This window comes from Ostrinia furnacalis, unplaced genomic scaffold (assembly GCF_004193835.3).
Source record: "Ostrinia furnacalis isolate ACB-3 unplaced genomic scaffold, ASM419383v2 OfSCF6937, whole genome shotgun sequence".
NCBI classification, from domain to species: Eukaryota; Metazoa; Arthropoda; class Insecta; order Lepidoptera; family Crambidae; genus Ostrinia; species Ostrinia furnacalis.
The window spans coordinates 110199-130317 of record NW_021137176.1 but is presented as its reverse complement, the minus strand read 5'-3'; the positions used below and the strand labels follow the sequence as shown (position 1 = coordinate 130317).

Below are 20119 nucleotides of genomic sequence, written 5' to 3'. Positions count from 1 at the left end.
GATTACGTTCCGTTCCTTCCGTTGCTAAGATATTTTATATGGTAACGCTCTCATGTCCTAAAGCGGCCGACAGTTGTTTGAGCTGTACTCGCATGTCCTATTCACCATATCTTCTAGCTAGAGGATGAAGTAATAACGTTAACGGTATTCTGCGCGATGTAAGATAACGTTAACGGTTCCGTTGCTAAGGTATTTTATACAGTAACGCCAATGTCCCAAAGCAGCCGACAGTTGTTTGAGCTGTGCTCGCATGTCCCATTCACCCTATCTTCTAGCTAGAGGATGAAGTAATAACGTTAACGGTATTCTTCTTCGACGTAAGATAACGGTTCCGTTGCTAAGGTATTTTATACAGTAACGCCAACATGTCCCAAAGCAGCCGACAGTTGTTTTAGCAGTGCTTGCATTTCATTTACCTTTTTATGTTCTGGATAGCTAGAGGTAAAGTAATAACGTTAACGGTATTCCTTGCGTTATAACGTTAACGGTTCCGTTGCTAAGGTATTTTATACGGTAACGCCGACATGTCCCAAGGCAGCCGACAGTTGCTTGAGTTGTGCTCGCATGTCAGCCGCGGACAGGCCTCGCTGAGCGCCGATCACTTTGAACGCGTTCAGGTATTCCAATTCGGAGAACTGGGCGCCTTTCTCACGTACGGATGTAATGATTTCCTGCGAACAACGTAACACGTTAGAATTTATTTTGCGAAGCTTCGGCAAGACACTCATGGCGATCTGATGCAAGGAGAGGTGAAATATACAGGACAGTGAGAAAAAAGTCCAGTGGCCTTAAACGAAAAGGAACCCAGGACCTTTATAGGCCGAAGCCTCGGTCCTGGTGGGAGGTCTCTTTTTACTTCGCGTACGAGCTCTAGCTACTAGGTGGACCGACAATCTGGTAAAGGTCGCGGGAGGAGCCTGGATGCGGGCAGCGCAGGACCGTGTATTGTGGAAAACCTTGGAGGAGGCCTTTGTCCAGCAGTGGACGTCGTTTGGCTGAAACGAAGGAACGAACGAGCTCACCTTTGAAAGGCATTTGGTAATAGTCTACTCTTACAGTCATGGTGATGTCTCTGATGGAACCGCAGGGAAAGAGGTGAGACTGTGGTCACCTTATTTCAGGATTGTCTTCTTTTTTATCCACGACGAGGAAGCTTTTGGCCTATATTTCACCTGATGGTAAGTGACGATCAGGCCGAAGGTGGAAGCGAGCTTCACCCGGAATCCTCAACCACGGAGGAACTGGCTATCTTACCTTTAACTGCCGGAACACAACAATGCTGTTAACATTATTGTTATGGCGACAGACTAAGGTAAGATGGTGGTAGCTATAAAAAAAAAGCTTTAACCTCTTGCGTGTTCATACCTCTGTAAGTATGTGACATTTGCATAGGCGTGATATATGCGTAGGTGCAAGGCTGAGGGTCATGAGCGCGTGACGTAGGGTCGCGAGCGCGTAACGTAGAGTTGCGAGCGCGTGACGTAGGGTCGCGAGCGCGTGACGTAGCGTCGCGAGCGCGTGACGTAGCTTCGCGAGCGCGTGACGTAGCGTCGCGAGCGCGTGCCGTAGCGTCGCGAGCGCGTGACGTGGGGCCGTGAGAACGTGACGTAGGGCCTCGAGCGCGTGACGTAGGGCCTCGAGCGCGTGACGTAGGGCCTCGAGGGCGTGACGTAGCTTCGCGAGCGCGTGCCGTAGCGTCGCGAGCGCGTGACGTAGCGTGACGTAGCGTCGCGAGCGCGTGACGTAGCGTGACGTAGCGTGGCGAGCGCGTGACGTAGCGTGACGTAGCGGGGCTACCTCGGGCGCGCAGGCCAGCAGGTGCAGGTAGGCGTGCGCGCGGTGCAGCCCGCGGTGCGGCAGGCTGAGCGCCGCGAGCGCGTGACGTAGCGTGGCCAGGCGAGCGGCGGCGGCGGCGGGCGGCGCGTCGGAGCCCTGCCAGCGCCACACCACGCCCGCTGACATCATCTCGCCGAGGCCGCCGAGCACGTACTGAAATATTACACACAACACATTATTAATCAGCAGATTTAGGTAGAAAAGTAAAAGTACATAACAATAACACACACACGTAGAAAATACATAAATGCGAGAATATGCCCAATTCCCAAGGCAACAAGGATCACGACCACCAGTAAATGGAAGGCCAACAGCGGCAACAGTGCGTGCGCAAGTCTCTCCGCGCCGCCCGCGCCCGCCTTCTGCGGTAATGCTCCCTATTCTTACGGCAATAGAGCTCACTAACCGCCGCATTCGTGGAAGGCCAGCAGCGCGTGAGCGAGTCTCGCGGCTCCGCCTGCGCCCACCTCCTGCAATAATACTCCCTATTCCCAAGGCAATAAGGCTCACTAAACGCTAACAGGTGCGGCACCTGCAGCGGCGCGGCGCACTCATAGAAGGCCAGCCAGAAGTGCATGAGCCAGTCTCACCACACCGCCCGCGCCCGTCTCATCCTGAGTCATCCTTCTGCAATAATACTCCCTATTCCTACACCAACTTCCACTTGTAGAAATCTATCAGCGCGCGCGTGCACAAGCCTCGCCGCGTCCCTCGCGCTCACCTCCTGCAATAATGCTCCCTATTCCTACACTAGTAAGGTTCACTAAACGCTAGCAAGTGCGGCGCACTCATAGAAAGCCAGTCAGAAGTGCATGAGCCAGTCTCACCGCACTGCCCGCGCCTTTCTCACCCTCCCTGATTCTTCTGCAATAATACTCCCTATTTTTACAGCAATAGAGCTCACTAACTAGCAAGTGCGGTGCCAGCAGCGGCGCAGCACACTCGTGAAAGCCAGCAGTGCGTGTGCCAGTCTCGCGGCTCCACCCGCGCCCGCCTCGCCTTGATCCTTCTGCAATAATACTCCCTATTCCTACACCAACAAGGCTCACTAAATGCCAGCAATTGCGGCGCGCTAGTGGAAATCTATCAGCGCGCGCGTGCACAAGCCTCGCGCCCGCCTCCTGCAATAATACTCCCCATTCTTACAGTAATAAGGTTCACTAACCGCCAGCAGGTGCGGCGCACTCGTGGAAGGCCAGCAGCGCATACGCGAGTTGCCGCGCCGCCCGCGCATCTCTCGCCATTTGGGCTCCTGCAATAATACTCCCTATTCTTGCACCAATAAGGCTCACTGACCGACGCAGGCCGCCGCCCGCGCCCACCTCCTGCAATAATGCTCCCTATTTCCAAGGCAATAAGGCTCACTAACCGCCAGCAGATTCGGTGCCAACAGCAGCGCGGCGCACTCGTGGAAAGCCAGCAGAGCGTGTGCGAGCCTCACCACACCGCCTCCTGCAATAATGATCCCTATTCCCCAGGCAACAGAGCTCACTAACCGCCAGCAGGTGCGGAGCCAACAGCGGCGCAGTGTACTCGTGGAAATCTAGCAACGCGTGCGCAAGCCTGGCCTCGTCGCCCGCACCTTCCTCGCCCTCCGTGATCCTCCTGCGATAATACTCCCTATTCTTACGGCAATAGAGCTCACTAACCGCTAGCAGGTGCGGCGCCGACAGCGGCGTGGCACACTCGTGGAAAGCCAGCAGCGCGTGAGCAAGTCTCGCCGCGCTGCCTCCTACAACAATACTCCGTATTCCCAAGGCAACAAGGCTCACTAACCGCTAGTAGGTGCGGTGCCAACAGCGGCGCAGCACACTCGTGGAAAGCCAGCAGCGCGTGGGCCAGTCTCTACGCCCCGCCCGCGCCTTCCTCACCCTCCGTGATATCTCTGCAATAATACTCCCTATTCCTACACTAATAAGGTTCACTGACCACCAGCAGTGTCGCGGCGCAACCGTGGGCGGCGCTTCGTACGATAATACTCCCTATTCTTACAGCAATAGAGCTCACTAACCGCTAGCAGATGCGGCGCCAGCAGCGGCGCGGCGCACTCGTGGAAGCCAGCAGAGCGTGAGCCAGTCTCGCGGCTCCGCCTCCTGCAATAATACTCCCTATTCCTACACCAATAAGGCTCACTAACCGCCAGCAGATGCGCGGCGCAACTGTGAAAGACGTGCGCCGCCCGCGCCACCCTCCTGCATAATACTCCCTATTCTTACAGTGATAAGGCTCACTAACCGCCAGCAGCGTCGATCCTTCTACAATAATACTCCGTATTCACAAGGCAATAAGGCTCACTAACCACCAGCAGATGCGGTGCCAGCAGCGGCGCGGCGTACTCGTGGAAGGCCAGCAGAGCGTGTGCGAGCCTCACCACACCGCCTCCTGCAATAATGCTCCCTATTCCCAAGGCAATAAGGCTCACTAACCGCTAGCAGATGCGGTGCCAACAGCGGCGCAGCACACTCGTGGAAGGCCAGCAGCGCGTGTGCAAGTCTCGCCGCGCCACCCTCCTGCTTCCCTATTCTTACGGTGATAGAGCTCACTGACCGCCAGCAGCGTCGATCCTTCTGCAATAATACTCCCTATTCCCAAGGCAATAAGGTTCACTAGCGCAAGAGCAAGTCTCTCCGCGCCACCCTTCTGCAATAATACTCCCTATTACGGTGATAGAGCTCACTGACCGCCAGCAGCGTCGATCCTTCTGCAATAATACTCTCTATTCTTACGGCAATAGAGCTCACCAAACGCCAACAGGTGCGGCACCTGCAGCGCGCGGCGCACTCGTGGAAGGCCAGCAGAGCGTGAACCAGTCTCGCCGCGCTGCCTCCTACAATAATACTCCCTATTCCTACACTAGTAAGGCTCACTGAACGCTAGCAAGTGCGCCGCACTCATAGAAGGCCAGCCAGAAGTGCATGAGCCAGTCTCACCACACCGCCCGCGCCCGTCTCATCCTGAGTCATCCTTCTGCAATAATACTCCCTATTCTTACACCAATAAGGCTCACTAACCGCTAGCAGATGCGGCGGCGCCAACAGTGGCGCAGCACACTCGTGGAAGGCCAGCAGAGCGTGAGCCAGTCTTGCGGCTCCACCCGCGCCCGCCTCTCATTGATCCTTCTGCAATAATACTCCCTATTCCTACACCAACAAGGCTCACTAAATGCCAGCAATTGCGGCGCGCTAGTGGAAATCTATCAGCGCGCGCGTGCACAAGCCTCGCGCCCGCCTCCTGCAATAATACTCCCTATTCATACAGCAATAACGCTCACTGACCGCCAGCAGCGTCGATCCTTCTGCAATAGTGCTCCCTATTCCCAAGGTAATAAGGCTCACTAACCGCTAACAGGTGCGGCGCCAATAGCGGCGCAGCACACTCGTGGAAAGCCAGCAGCGCGTGAGCCAGTCTTGCCACGAATCCCGCTCCCTCCGCTCCGTGATCTTTCTACAATAATACTCCCTATTCCTACACTAAAAGGCTCACTGACCGCCAGCAGCGCAAGAGCAAGTCTCGCCGCGCCGCCAGCGCCTTCCTCACCCTCCATAATCCTTCTGCAATAATACTCCTTATTCCTACACTAGTAAGGCTCACTGAACGCTAGCAAGTGCGCCGCACTCATAGAAGGCCAGCCAGAAGTGCATGAGCCAGTCTCACCACACCGCCCGCGCCCGTCTCATCCTGAGTAATCCTTCTGCGATAATAGTCCCTATTCCTACACTAATAAGGCTCACTAACCGCTAGCAGATGTGGTGCCAACAGCGGCGCAGCACACTCGTAAGGCCAGCAGTGCGTGAGCCAGTCTCGCGGCACTACCCGCGCCCGCCTCTCCTTGATCCTTCTGCAATAATACTCCCTATTCCTACACCAACAAGGTTCACTAAATGCCAGCAATTGCGGCGCACTAGTGGAAATCTATCAGCGCGCGCGTGCACAAGCCTCGCGACCGCCTCCTGCAATAATACTCCCCATTCTTACAGTAATAAGGTTCACTAACCGCCAGCAGGTGCGGCGCACTCGTGGAAGGCCAGCAACGCATACGCGAGTTGCCGCGCCGCCCGCGCATCTCTCGCCATTTGGGCTCCTGCAATAATACTCCCTATTCTTACACCAATAAGGCTCACTGACCGACGCAGGCCGCCGCCCGCGCCCACCTCCTGCAATAATACTCCTCATTCTTACAGTAATAAGGCTCACTAACCGCTAACAGATGCGGCGCCAACAGCGGCGCGGCACACTCGTGGAAGGCCAGTCAGAAGTGCATGAGCCAATCTCACCACACCGCCCGCGCCCGTCTCATCCTGAGTCATCCTTCTGCGATAATAGTCCCTATTCCTATACCAATAAGGCTCACTAACCGCTAGCAGGTGAGGTGCCAACAGCGGCGCGGCGCATTCGTGGAAAGCCAGCAGTGCGTGAGCCAGTCTCGCGGCTCCGCCCGCGCCCGCCTCGCCTTCCGAGTTAGACGCCGTCTCTTCCTGCCCGAGGTAGTAGAAGCACGCGATACGCAGCTGCAAACACATTATTATACACCACTAAATTTTTATCACCGAAAAAATTTTAACAGGTTATGTAGAAACGTATGAATTATTTAAAGCAAAAGAAATTATGTTTTTCATAAAGTAATTTTTTTTATAAAAATTTCTTTAGTCTGTATTTTACGCGTCACAGCTTTGTCACTCCGCTGCTCGCTAGAGTAGTCGTACGCGCTCGCACGTTGCATCGATCTGTCTGTCTCGCTCACGCCTCGACCACGCTTCCAGTGTTATTATTACATACTAGCTAACTTAGACCATTTTGAATTCTAATAAGTGTTACATTATCGTACGTAAATAGTGCTAGCGACGCGTGTGTCCATAAATTACCAATTTTAGGAGGAAATTTTGAGTCACTTTAACTTCTTTTTTTGCACAAATGGGATCAGTATCAATAACTCATTACCCAGAATTTTTTTTTCGGTGATAAAAATTTAGTGGTGTATTAGTACGTACTGTGAATGGGTGTTATTAGTACAACACCCATCCACATCACACGGAGTCATTGGGGGAGGCCTATGTTTAGCAGTGGACGTCCTGTGGCTGAAATGATGATGATGATGATGACGTACTGTGAGGGTCTACGCGTACGGACGGAGCGGGTGCCCGTTCCGCATGCGTTTTACAGACCTTAGCAACCAGTTGCTGTTAACGCGACTGCTACGACAACGAATAACGCTAGTTAGCAGATAGCGCTAGTTTCTATCCTTTTTTTCATAGTCGCATTGCAATTGTACTATCAGCAACAGTGTTAACTGTGTTAACTGCCTATTACCAGTCATGCCATCTCGTTCTATCGCAAAGAATCACCATTTGATTAGAGCGAGAGCAAAAACGGAAATGGATAGTTAACAGTGTGGCCGTGTGTACAGATAGCAAACGGTTGCTAAGACTCGTAATAACCCCACAGGATATCCTACGCGTTTAGAGTTAAAGTTGTGTCTATGTTAAAACTAAAACAGACAGAGTTCGATTAGGCACAAAATCAGTGCAGTAATCAGTGAAAACTGACGTAAGATAGGAGAGTAACGCCCGTATTCAGCAAATCGAACGCACAGCGTTGAATAGAGCTCTGTGATTGGTTCGTGTGTCACCCCGTGTGTCCACGCGCAGTGAGTCCTCATAGTAATGTTTGAGAATACGGGCGTAAGCACACAGTTATAGCAACCACATCAATAAAAGGTTTACATCACCGACCTCAAGATGAAGGAAGAGCAAACACTTGTGAGCGATCTCCTCAAAGATGGCGGCCGCAGCGTTGATGTCGCCGATGAACTTGTCGCTCAGCTTGATGCCCGACCCGCCGATTATGGTCGGCAGCGTCTTGATGTTGGTTGCGAGCCAGTCCTGTTGAAAAATACACTAAGTAATCTATTTTATGTATGTATTTATTTATTATATATTTTATATATTATTTATGTATGTAGCATATTATTATTTGTTTTTGTTTTTCTTTCCTGCACTAGAAGTACCGCCAAACAAATTTCTTTTCTGCTCAACCCAAAGGTAAACTGGTCGAGAATGCTTTAGTGCATTAAGTTCGCCTTATGTACAAATTTATTTTGGCATAAAAGTTTAAATAAATAAATAAATAAATAAGTATGACAACGGCTACAGAGTACATGATAATGTGTTAACGCGTATCTGGCGGGCGTGACGTCACATCGACGCTCTGGCACGGAGATTTTCATTCCAGCGAGATGCGCAGTTAGCACATTAGATGCTCTTGTAATAAATCTCCATGATTAAGCCGAACGTCCACCGCCGGCAAAACTAAATGAAACTAAACTCAGTGAACTAAGCTAAGCTAAACTACAACTACGCTTTCCGTCCACCAATAAATAAGTTAAAACTACGTTAGTGATGATGGTCAGTTTGTGTTAGAACGTCGAGTTAACCGAGCTAAGTTCCACTTAGCTGGGGCATTTCACATAGCTTAGCTGGCATAGTTTGCGGTGGACGCACATGTATGAAAAACTGGCTCAACTATGCGAGCTAAGCTAAACTAACTTAGTTTAGCCGGCGGTGGACGTTCGGCTTTATAGATAATCATAACATAGCAACTTGTACTCAAAATTTCGACTCACAATCGGAGCTACGGATACGTTGTAGGTAGACTGACGTTCGCGTCATGCAACAGTCGCGGAATCATATAGTTCTGTTCTATCAAGTTATCAACTCTATCATATCTGAAACTAGTCATTGGGTATTAAAAAATATGGAACTCACCATAGATTCGCACATCAGCGCTAGATCAGCCAGCGCGGTGACGTCAGACAGCAGCTCGCGCCGCGTCACGGCGCCGTCGCCTAAGCTTGAGCCCAGGATCTCGGCTTCGCGCTCGTACGCTTGGTTGAGCTCCTGTAATTTAAAGATTCAATAAGGCAATTTGTTTTCTATTATCATATTATCATTTCAGCCACAGGAACTACTGCTGAACATAGACCTCCATTTCCACATTGCCCGGTTGGTAGGGGCTTGCTTCCAGCTCCTTCCTGATACCTTAAAAAACTCATATATTTTTGCAAATAGCCTTTTAAAAAGCACTTTTACACCTTGTGGGTGGACGTCCCACGCTGCGTTTTCTGGTACGTGGCCTCCTCAGTTTTCTATTATAATAGCAACAACCTCGACGCCAGGATCGAGGGAGGCTGGTGACGTCACGGGCTGTACGCGCAACGTTTACGCCGGCACCACGCGGCTGCCAGGAGGGGTCACTGACCTGCGTATAAGCAGCGGAGGCGGACGCGGGCTGCATCGTGGCGGGATGTCTCTTCATAAGGCTTCAATCTTTCAATACTCAATAGTTTATTGCTTTCTTGTTATATCAGGCTGAATCTCTCGGGCCGTCCTATCTGTGGAGGGAGAGGGTCACTGACCTGCGCACTAGCAGCGGAGGCGGACGCGAGCTGAGGCGCGGCGCGCCATTTACGTACACAGGCTCGTATTAGAGCTATCTGCATGGCCTAGTTATGTGTGATTGAGGTGAGGAGAGGGATGGGGGTGAGGGAAGGGAGAAGAGGGTCACTAAACTGCGCGCTAGTGGCGGAGGCAGGCGCGCGGTGTAACGTGTTCCGTTCTTAGTTACAAGAGCTCTGTGGCCGGTCTATCCGTGAGGGGTGGGGTCACTGACCTACGCACTAGCAGCGGAGGCAGGCGTAGGTTGTATAGCAGCGCGCCAGTTGGGCAGCGACTGCACGAAGCGTACTATGTCGTCGTCGGCCAGCCAGCGCGCCGCACTATGGAGCGAAATTGCGATTTATGGACATAGCGATTTTTTTCACAATTTCTATTTGAAAAAAATACCTATCGATAGGTTACGTTATTCTGATGAATAAATGCTGCACAAGTTTTTCTCTAAAACCAATAGTTTGACTGGAAAAAAATATTTTCCATTTTCGTTGTATGGAATGAAACATAAAGTGGTCGATTTCGACTAAGCCTTGACAGATCTTGCTTTGAAACTACTTGAGCCTTGTTCTATGGCTTGTTGACTATAATCCTACACTAACAGCGCGCGCACAAAGTTGCCCGTTCAGAAGTTATGAGGTTCCGAAAAATGAAAATTAAAGTAAGTAAAATTGACTTTTCTTTAGATAAGACGACAAGAGAAAGGTTAATTACATTACTAAAGTATATAATTTTCATGTTTTAGTTGAATCTTTAAAGATTTATACCCAAAAAAAGATACTTTTACTTACTTTAATTTTCATTTTTTGGAACCTCATAACTTCTGAACGGGCAACTTTGGGCGCGCGCTGTTTTTGCAGGATTATAGTCAACAAGCCATAGAACAAGGCTCAAGTAGTTTCAAAGCAAAATCTGTCAAGGCTTAGTCGAAATCGACCACTTTATGTTTCATTCCATACAACGAAAATGGAAAATATTTTTTTCCAGCCAAACTATTGGTTTTAGAGAAAAACGTTCATAATATTTATTCATCAGAATAACATACCCTATCGACAGGTATTTTTTTTAAACAGAAATTGTGAAAAAAAAATCGCTGATTTAATTCCTTTTAAGTTTATTAAAATGTGTTTTTAGCAGTAATTTAAGGTTAATTTACATTATTAACGTATAAAATCTTTATATTTTTGTTAAATCTTTAAAGATATTCCAAAAAAAAGTCACTTTTACTTACTTTTTTTTAATTTTTCAGAACCTCATAACTTGTGAACGGGCAACTTTGGATGCGCGCTGATAGCGTAGGATTACAGTCAACAAGCCATAGAACAAGGCTCAAGTAGTTTCAAAGCAAGATCTGTCAAGGCTTAGTCGAAATCGACCACTTTATGTTTCATTCCATACAACGAAAATAGAAAATATTTTTTTCCAGTCAAACTATTGGTTTTAGAGAAAAACTTGTGCAGCATTTATTCATCAGAATAACGTAACCTATCGATATGTATTTTTTTCAAATAGAAATTGTGAAAAAAATCGCTATGTCCATAAATCGCAATTTCGCTCCATAGTGCGCCGGGCCACGCGGCTACCAGGGGTCACTGATCTGCGCAGGCGCGGGCTGCATCGTGGCGGGATATCTCTTCATAAGTCTTCAACGTCTCTTCGTCAGCCAGCGAGACGCGCAAACTTGCGTGGGGTCACTGATCTGTGTATTAGCAGTGGAGGCTGGAGCGCGCCATACACACAGGGATCATATTCAAGCTATCTGATTTAGCTTCTGTCGTTGGAAAGAGGGGTGGAGGAAGGGGTCACTGACCTGCGCACTAACAGTTGAGACGGGAGCGAGCTACAGCGTGGCGAGGTGTTCCTTCCTTAGATGCAGAAGTCTTATGCCTCAACTTATTTTGTTATACCTGCCAGTAGCCAGCGGGCCACGCGTGACTTTACCATGTGGCTACCAAGAGGGGTCACTGATCTGCGCGGGCGCGGGCTGCAACGTGGCGGAATATTCCTTTTTCAGTTGCAGAGGGATTAGGCTTCAACCTTTTCTGTGGTTCTATACTGGGTCTCTCGGGGCGGTCTATCAGCTCGAGGGTTATTTACCTGCGCACAAGCAGTGGAAGCAGGGGTAGGTTGTATAGCAGCGCGCCAGTTGGGCAGCGACTGCAGGAAGCGCACGATGTCGTCGTCAGCCAGCCAGCGCGCCGCGCGCGACGCCTGCGCCGGTACAACACGGCTAACTAGGGTCACTGACCTGCGCAATACAGCAGCGAAGGCGGGCGCACACACACAGAGATCGTGTTGAAGCTCTCTGGGTGCCCTAACTGTGCGAGGTGGGGAGAGCGGTGGAGAGGGTTATTGACCTGCGCGCTGGCGGTGAACGCGACTTGGAGCGTGACGGAATGTTCCTTTTTCAGATGCATTGCGATTAGGCTTGCTGTTTTCTGTTGTATCAAGTTGGATCTCTCGGAACTAGAGTGTATATAAGTGTGGGTGACTAGCCTGCGCACTAGCAGCGGAGGCAGGCGTGGGTTGTATAGCAGCGCGCCAGTTGGGCAGCGACTGCAGGAAGCGTACTATGTCGACGTTGGCCAGCACGGCGGCTTGGGGTCACTGACCTGCGGGCGCGGGCTGCAGCGTGGCGGAATATTCCTTTTTCAGTTGCAGAGGGATTAGGCCTCAACCTTTTCTGTGGTTTTATACTGGATCTCTCGGGGCGGTCTATCAGCTCGAGGGTTATTTACCTGCGCACTGGCAGCGGAGGCAGGCGTAGGTTGTATAGCGGCGCGCCAGTTGGGCAGCGACTGCAGGAAGCGCACTATATCGTCGTCGGCCAGCCAGCGCGCCGCGCGCGACGCCTGCGCCGGTACAACACGGCTATCTAGGGTCACTGACCTGCGCAATATAGCAGCGGAGGCGGGCGCACACACACAGAGATCGTGTTGGAGCTATCTGGGTGCCCTAACTGTGCGAGGTTGGGGTGAGCGGTGGAGAGGGTTATTGACCCGCGCTCTGGCAGTGAACGCGGCGTGGAGCGTGACGGAATGTTCTTTCTTCAGATGCATTGCGATTAGGCTTGCTGTTTTCTGTTGTATCAAGTTGGATCTCTCGGGGTTAGAGACAGGTGTATAGTATGGGTCACTGACCTGCGCACTAGCAGCGGAGGCAGGTGTAGGTTGTATAGCGGCGCGCCAGTTGGGCAGCGACTGCAGGAAGCGCACTATATCGTCGTCGGCCAGCCAGCGCGCCGCGCGCGACGCCTGCGCCGGTACAACACGGCTATCAAGGGTCACTGACCTGCGCAATATAGCAGCGGAGGCGGGCCCAGTCGAGAGCGCGGCATGTCAGTTACACACACAGGCATCATATCTGAGTGCCCTAACCGTGCGAGGTTGGGGAGAGTGGTTATTGACCTGCGCGCTGGCGGTGAATGCGGCTTGGAGCGTGACGGAATGTTCCTTCTTCAGATACACTGGGGTCACCGCGTCGGTCGCAGACCGACGTTCGCGATCGGGCCGTATCGAGCGCATAAGGCGTCCGATCAGTGGCGAGCCCAACTAGAGGGTTGCCCACCGCGGTGTTGGACCAAAGTCCAGCCTACGGTGGGCTCACTCTAGTGGGCCCGATCGAAGGAGCTGTGTACCTGCGCACTAGCAGCGGAGGCAGGCGTGGGTTGTATAGCGGCGCGCCAGTTGGGCAGCGACTGCAGGAAGCGCACTATGTCGTCGTCGGCCAGCCAGCGCGCCGCGCGCGACGCCTGCGCCGGTACTACGCGCGCGTGCGCCGCGCGACACGCCGCTGCTAGCGCGCCTAACGCCGCTGTGGGTAAACCAATGCATTAGGAAAAATAAATACTTCTTATTTTAATATGATTAGAGTAGGCGCACACCGTTGATTTTTAGTTGGCCGATAGTTGTGCCCGATTTTAATTTGTATGAAGAATCGGCCAAATCGAATCGGCGTAGTGTGCGCACTCCCATACATGCCCATACTGATCAACTGCCCGAACTGCGTCTGCACTCTGCCGCGCGCAACTCCCGCGATTCGACCAGTTATAACCGCAAGGTTGGCATGGCCATGGGTGGTGGTGGGTTGATCAACTGCCCGACTAAACTATCGGCCGACGAAAAATCAACGGTGTGCGACTCTCTTTAATATGAGTTCTAGGATTATAGTCTACACTAAAACTTGTGCAGGTACCCGTCTATTAATGAGAGGCTCATTTGGCCAAGCCGCTCATTCGCCTGAGCGTACTCAAGTGGTATTGCACGCCCATGACGTACATTGACCCACCGCCGCGCACGTGGCAACCTGTCGCACGCGTCCAGGCCACGATGCGCTACTTATACTATTTTTCGATAACGACACGTGTGCGTGCGTTTCGTACGTGAACACTTGGAATCACTACATATGTTTGATATTTCGTCACCGCGCCCGCGAGTCAACGTGAACAAGCACGTAGTCCTTAAACGAAGCTGTAGTAGCCCTCAAGGCGTCAGAGCTTCCGCACGCGCACCAGCCATCACTCTGCGACACTAGTCACTATCACTGTGGCAAGAAGAACTATGACTACCTGTAGTGGCTCTGAGGGGTCCATATTGGCTCACCTAAAGTTATTTACCCGAAATTGTTCTTCCTAACGATTTTAAATCCGAATGATCACTCTTCCTAAAATTTTTCATCCTAAAGTTTTCATTCATACTATTTGTAGTGCTACCGGCGATGTTCATAATACTCATGTTTCCGAAAATTGTAATTAATAATATCATTTATGTAAATATATTTAAACTCCTACTGTTTTTTATCATAACACTTTTATCCCTAAACATTACCATAATATTTTCACTAGTGTTGCCGATCGATAGTCGACTATCGATAGTCTATCGATAGTCTATCGATAGTCAAACTATCGCAAGACTATCGATTGGCCTATCGATAGTATCGATACTGTCGATACTATCGATACTATCGATAGCTCAAAACGAGGCAATACTATTGAATATGTGCAATACTATCGATACTATCGATAGTATTGTTGCTCGTGAAGAATAAACTATCGATAGTATCGATACTATCGATAGTATTGTCGCTTTTGAATAAAAAAGCTATCGATAGTATCGATACTATCGATACTATCGATTGTTCTAGACTATCGATAGTTTGGCAATTTACAATAGTATCGTTTACAATATTTGGGTATAATAGTCAATAGGCACGCACAACGATAGGGATAATGGAATACTTGAATTATTTCATAATAGTTAACCCATAACATTTAATTATATGTTTCCAAAATTGGCAACACACATATTTTATTTGCTGCAGTAGGCTTGTTATTACCAGGCTATCGCCACTCCATACAAAATAAGTTAGGTTGACTTTTGTCGTCAACATTGCAACAAAACATATAATCCTAAAAAATAAAAAGTATCCGCTCTACATTGAATCTTAAAGATATGATAACATTTTAATTTGGTCGCATTATACGAATGAACGAAGGTTGAATTTACTGTTTTTATTTATTTATTATTTATTTATTTACACTTTTGCACATACAATTGTACAGTGGCGGACTTAATGCCAGGTGGCTTTATCTGCCAGTCAACCACAGGTCGAGTAGAGAGACTAAGGCGGTGCAATAAATATGACGTTTAATTAATATACTTACATAGCATTAGATAAAATAAATAACATAAGAATACATATTAATATAATAGACATACACCTAGATACATAAACATAATAATAATATTTTTATGTTGGTATTCTTGCGATTTGTCAATTAGTTTGTGCGGAGCGTCTACGTATTTATAATGAAAAGATGTGAGACATGGGGGTGTGAAATTTGTGGCGTGAGGGAAATGTAACTAATATGGCTGGTACATTTTCAGCCAAATTGGAGCATAAAAGGTTGGTAAATTGGTATGTTGACATCATAAATCTTAGTAGTACGTGAGTAACTTAGTAAGTATACTGTTTCTACTTGGTTAAAACAGTTAATAAACATAAACATTTCATAAAATAATAATAAGTTTGACATAATAGTGTGGTGCCCATAGATCATTTATTTTACCGATTCATACTTAATAGTGTGGTGCCCACTGCCCATAGATCATTTATTTTACCGATTCATCCGGTATATTTTTAACCCTCATAATTAATTTGTCTAATTGCGATCTAAAATGACTTAAACCTAATACTACTGTCTTATTTGCAGGTATTCTAAATTTTGAACTAAAAATTACTAATTTAAGTTTTTTGTTGCAGCCTCCAAAGGACCAAAAATCGACCTAATCGACAGCCCGAAAATGGAAAGCATAGTTTTCCTGCCAAAATAGTTGACTTTCATTAAATAATCTTCACTAATATTCAAAACTATTTATTTCAAAAAAGTAGGCAATATCCATTCATAGCATCATCAGAAGAGAAATTTCAGATTATGTTATCATAAATATGTTATTCATTTATTTCGTTGCTGTATTGGATTAAATTGCCTCCTTTTACCACTAGAGTACCTATCAAATATTTTTTACAATAATACCGAACAAATTGATATAAAAATTCGATGTATCGATTGATATCCAATCAAATCGAGTTCGATGTATCGATTAATGTTCAATTGGGTATGGTAGTTACCTGTCATATTGGTACCCTTGTTGGTTTCTTACACAGATATGGATAGATGCAGCATGTGTCAAAAATTGTATGAAGCCGAGCGTGCCACTTTTTAAACGTCATTAGTGTCATTTTAGCGAATTTTAGTGATTGCCGTAACGTAAAAGTAATCGTATCATCGTACTGCATTCACAAAGTCATCGAAAGATATCGTGTGACTCGATTCGAAAATTAATTAATTCCGATAAAACTGATATTTTATTAAATTTATAGCTAGTCTGACTGTGGATTAAAATAATTTTGTAGCGGTAAACGTTATTCTACAATATTATTTTTCTTATTAATTTGCAAATAATATTTTTGTTGTGCCTAATATTTATGAAAGTAATGATCGTTATTCCATTATGTTACACATACAGGGACCAATGGTCCCGGACCATGGTTTTACTCTTAATAGTACATCGCAGGATATTTATTAAAAACAATGCTACTTTATACTTCTTCTACTGCTACTTTATTCTAATTATTTGTTACTTGTGCCAGGCCTGTTCATCTCCGCGAGTTTACATCGAAAACAAAACACGCACGATAGGCCACCTACAGGATACTATTCGACAAGGCCTCACATACGAGCGAACATTGCGAGCAGTATTTAACTGCCTAAATAATAATAAAAACACAGAATGTACTTTTTTAAGTAGGCTCAAGACACTGATAGGTAAATAAGTAGTTAATATTATAATATTATTCATGATAATTCATGCTCAATCATGTATTTCCTCGGCCATTTTCCGCAGTTTGGCACCTCGTGTGACATCATTTTACCGAAGTCAGCCCTATAGCTTCGGCGCAGTGCCGATCACTGACGTTTGTCAACAAAATGGTGCTTGACTCTTGAGACAGGCTAAATTACACCATATTGTTAATGACATTAAGCATACATTTTTTTAAATACCTTCGCGAAGTAAAACTTCTGTACGTAGTACTTATTATTATTCTGTGCTTGTGCTGTTAATTACAATTCTCAATCTGTTAATAATTTATTCATTTTACCGTGTTCGTACTACTGTCCTCGTAAAATCATCGTTACCGATTGTTGTAATCGGCTTACAATTAACAACGTGTACATCACTCGACCATGTATGTCCATTTGGACATATCGGAATGGCACGCTTTGACGAGCAACTTGCTGTATCTACTCTAATCCATATCTGTGGTTTCTTAGTTAGGTTGGTAGAAAAAGTCAACCTAACTTTGAAAACTGCTAGTTAGGGAGTGCTTACTCTTACTATTACGTGCTCTGTGGTTCTTCTTACTCGGATACTGAACGGATCGCTCCGAACTAGTACAATCGGTCAAATGAACTAGTTCGGTCTTCTAGTACTATTAGTTCATATTAGTACCTACACTGATTCTATTAGGTAGATCGAACGAAAAAAGTCTTTATTCCTATGCATTTATGGTCCAATATCGAAAAATACTCGCAACACAGTTACAGAGCCGTACCTATCTCACTCGCGCTCACATGTCACTAATCTCACGGCTCATTTTAACACTATTAGTTCATTTTAGTGCACCGATTTTACTAATCAGTTCGGACGAAAAACGTCTTTATTACTATTGTCTTATAGTACAATGTCGCAAAATACTCGCAACACACTCACAGAGCCGAATCCATCTCGGTCGCACGCGCTTGTCACCAATTTCTCTTGTTTGAGATTTTTTACAGGACCTAATCATTGTTTTATCACAAGAAATGGTGCAAAATTTTGTAGTGCGTGGTTGCGGTAATACGTGGTGTCCCGGAAGTGACTTAAGATTCCACGCGTAAGTGTTTATTTCGTGATTTCCGACATTGGATCATTGTAAACATTTTTCACGGTAATTTATTCCTAAAACGTTTTACAAGTATTTACACTTATTATTTAATGATACCTTTGTCAAGAAATAAAGATTTTACATTGAGTTTCATTGACTGAGCAAATTTATTTTGTTTATTTAGAAAGAGAGAGTCTGCCCACAGAGAGCGAGATAGTGATACATAGGTTGTGCTTCAAGTAGGTATTCGAAGTGTGGCCTCCATTTTATCTTTAGCTTCATGGGCTGTACTAAAGTGAACTAAAAGACCGATTTGAACGACCAAGACGAAATACATAGTTCGTTCTCGTTCACATAAAGCTTCCTAAGTTCCTATTAGTACATAGTACATTGTACTACACAAGCCTATAATGCAGGTAGTTTTAAAAACAAGTGAGGTTAGTTTCATAGTGTTTTTTTATCAGATCAGTGCGAAACGTTTAAAATATTGTAAAAATGGAGACCCCATGTAAAAAGCGTAAGTCATCAATGTGGTCGCACTTTGACCAAAGTGAAAACGGAAGTCAAATTAAATGCAAAATATGCAATCGTGAATATAAGTTTTCTAACAATACATCGAACATGAAGGATCACCTCCTTCGAAAGCATCCTGAAGTGTTACTAAACATGTCGACTTCTCGGGACGTAAACCCAGTAGAAAATCTTGACAGCCAGCTACCTACAACAAAATACAGCCTTAATTCGTCCAGAAAAAAGATGTTGGATGATTTGTTTGTAAAAATGATTGCAATTGATATGGAGCCCCTTCGCTTATCTGAACGCGAAGGGATAAAAGACTTCGTCGCAGGTTTAGACTCACGCTATGAATTGCCAGGAAGATCAACAGTCACTTCTAAACTTTCAAAATTATATCTGAAAATGAAAATTCAAATGGTTAACATTATTGAAGACACTCGCTATGTAGCGATTACTGCGGACACTTGGACATCCACAAGCAATCAAGGCATTCTTGCATTGACTTGCCATTTTATAAAGGACAATAAACTGACATCTGCCTTACTAGCTGCAAAAGTTGTCGAAGGGCATCATAATGCTGACAATCTATCTTCCGTAAGTACCTATTTTTTATTTTATACCTACCTAATTTAATTAGTCGGTCTAGTCGATCGGTTAGAAAGTGGTCACTGACGTCCATGAACATCTCACTTTGCTATAATCAATAAGAAGTATGCGTTCACACCTCCGATATTGTCAGTTTTTTAGGGTTCCGTAGTCTTTCTTGGTTGGTTTTACCAGAGTAAATACAAATGAGTAGGTCATCTTCATAGAAACGCACCGAGCGCGGTTTGTATGTGAGCGCGCCAATACGTGTGCGGCGCGCACTCACACACTGACAAAATTTAGCGTGGATTAGCGGAGAGTCAGAGAGTCAGTGCGTGCGCGCCGCATACATTATTGGTGCGCTCACATACAAACCGCGCTCGCTGCGTTTCTATGAAGATGACCTACTCATTTGTATTTACTCTGGTTTTACTTCGTCATGTCCGTTTGCCCGTCTGTGTGTCCGCAGCTTAGACACTGTTAGTACTAAAAGGCTGTAATTTGCCATGAGTCCGATCAAGTACGACCAAAAACGGACTTGATCGTAGATGATAGGACTTCCAAATCGGACGTGTGAACGTACACTTAGGCCCAGATTTTTGATTCATAGTTAAAATAACTAATTGTTAAATTTTGCTATTAATATTGTTAAATATTAACAAAATGTAAACCAATAGTTAAAAAATGTACTAAAAGTCAAGTTAACCGTTGTTAAAAACATTTTTTTCTGATAATTAACTGCTTGTCATTTGACATCTGTCAAATTTGACCATTGGTTATTTTATTTTTAACTACGAATCAAAAAACCGGGCCTAAGGCCCAGAACACACGGTAAAACGCAACTGCAACTTCTAGTTACTTTTGAGTTGCATCTTAGTTTCTGCCAAACATTCTGTTGAAAGACCACACATGACGCGACCAGTTTGAAACCGGTTTGAAATGGTCGCGTCATGTGTGGTCTCTCAGTGGAATCTATGGCAGAAACTTCGATGCAACTCAAAAGTAACTAGAAGTTGCAGTTTCGTTGCAATTGCGTTTCACCGTGTTTTCTGGGCCTAAGAGTGTAATAATAGGGATGATGATGACTGGGATAAAATCGAAATTCTATTTAGTCCGACAGACAGATAAAAACATTTTGGACACATATTTTGTAATTTTTTTCATAATCGAATAATTACAGTATTATAATATTGAGTTGAAATGTCGCGTGACGTCACTTTTGAGTTAAAAATCTACTCAAGCGTGACGTAACGCGCCATTTCAACTCGATGTAGCACTGTTATTATTTAATTATGAAAGAAAATAAAAAATAG

General features: G+C 46.4%; 2 protein-coding genes across 6 annotated transcripts in view; both read right to left on the bottom strand.

Annotated features, from left to right (window-relative positions):
- Positions 1-410: 410 nt before the first annotated feature.
- Positions 411-6079, bottom strand: LOC114363004 (exocyst complex component 4-like). 5 transcript variants are annotated; one of them, XM_028318591.1, is made up of 3 exons: positions 6035-6079; positions 1798-1989; positions 411-671 (listed from the first exon to the last, which is right to left on the bottom strand). In XM_028318591.1, the coding sequence occupies exons 2-3, from the start codon at positions 1963-1965 to the stop codon at positions 507-509; spliced, it is 333 nt and encodes a 110-aa protein (XP_028174392.1). In that variant the 5' UTR covers positions 1966-1989; positions 6035-6079; the 3' UTR covers positions 411-506. The 5 variants fall into 5 exon arrangements, with proteins under 5 accessions (XP_028174392.1, XP_028174395.1, XP_028174394.1 ...); XM_028318594.1 differs by lacking the exon at positions 6035-6079 and adding an exon at positions 5572-5590; XM_028318593.1 differs by lacking the exon at positions 6035-6079 and adding an exon at positions 4848-4901.
- Positions 2238-20119, bottom strand: part of Sec8 (exocyst complex component secretory 8) — a 37809-nt gene continuing 19927 nt past the window's right edge. Inside the window, exons 13-21 of the mRNA XM_028318587.1 lie at positions 12916-13091; positions 8598-8729; positions 7566-7715; positions 6111-6344; positions 5831-5990; positions 4072-4233; positions 3333-3568; positions 3002-3088; positions 2238-2321 (exon numbers count right to left, since the gene is read on the bottom strand). Coding sequence (XP_028174388.1) covers positions 2238-2321; positions 3002-3088; positions 3333-3568; positions 4072-4233; positions 5831-5990; positions 6111-6344; positions 7566-7715; positions 8598-8729; positions 12916-13091 — 1421 coding nt within the window. The remainder of the gene's footprint in view (positions 2322-3001; positions 3089-3332; positions 3569-4071; positions 4234-5830; positions 5991-6110; positions 6345-7565; positions 7716-8597; positions 8730-12915; positions 13092-20119) is intronic.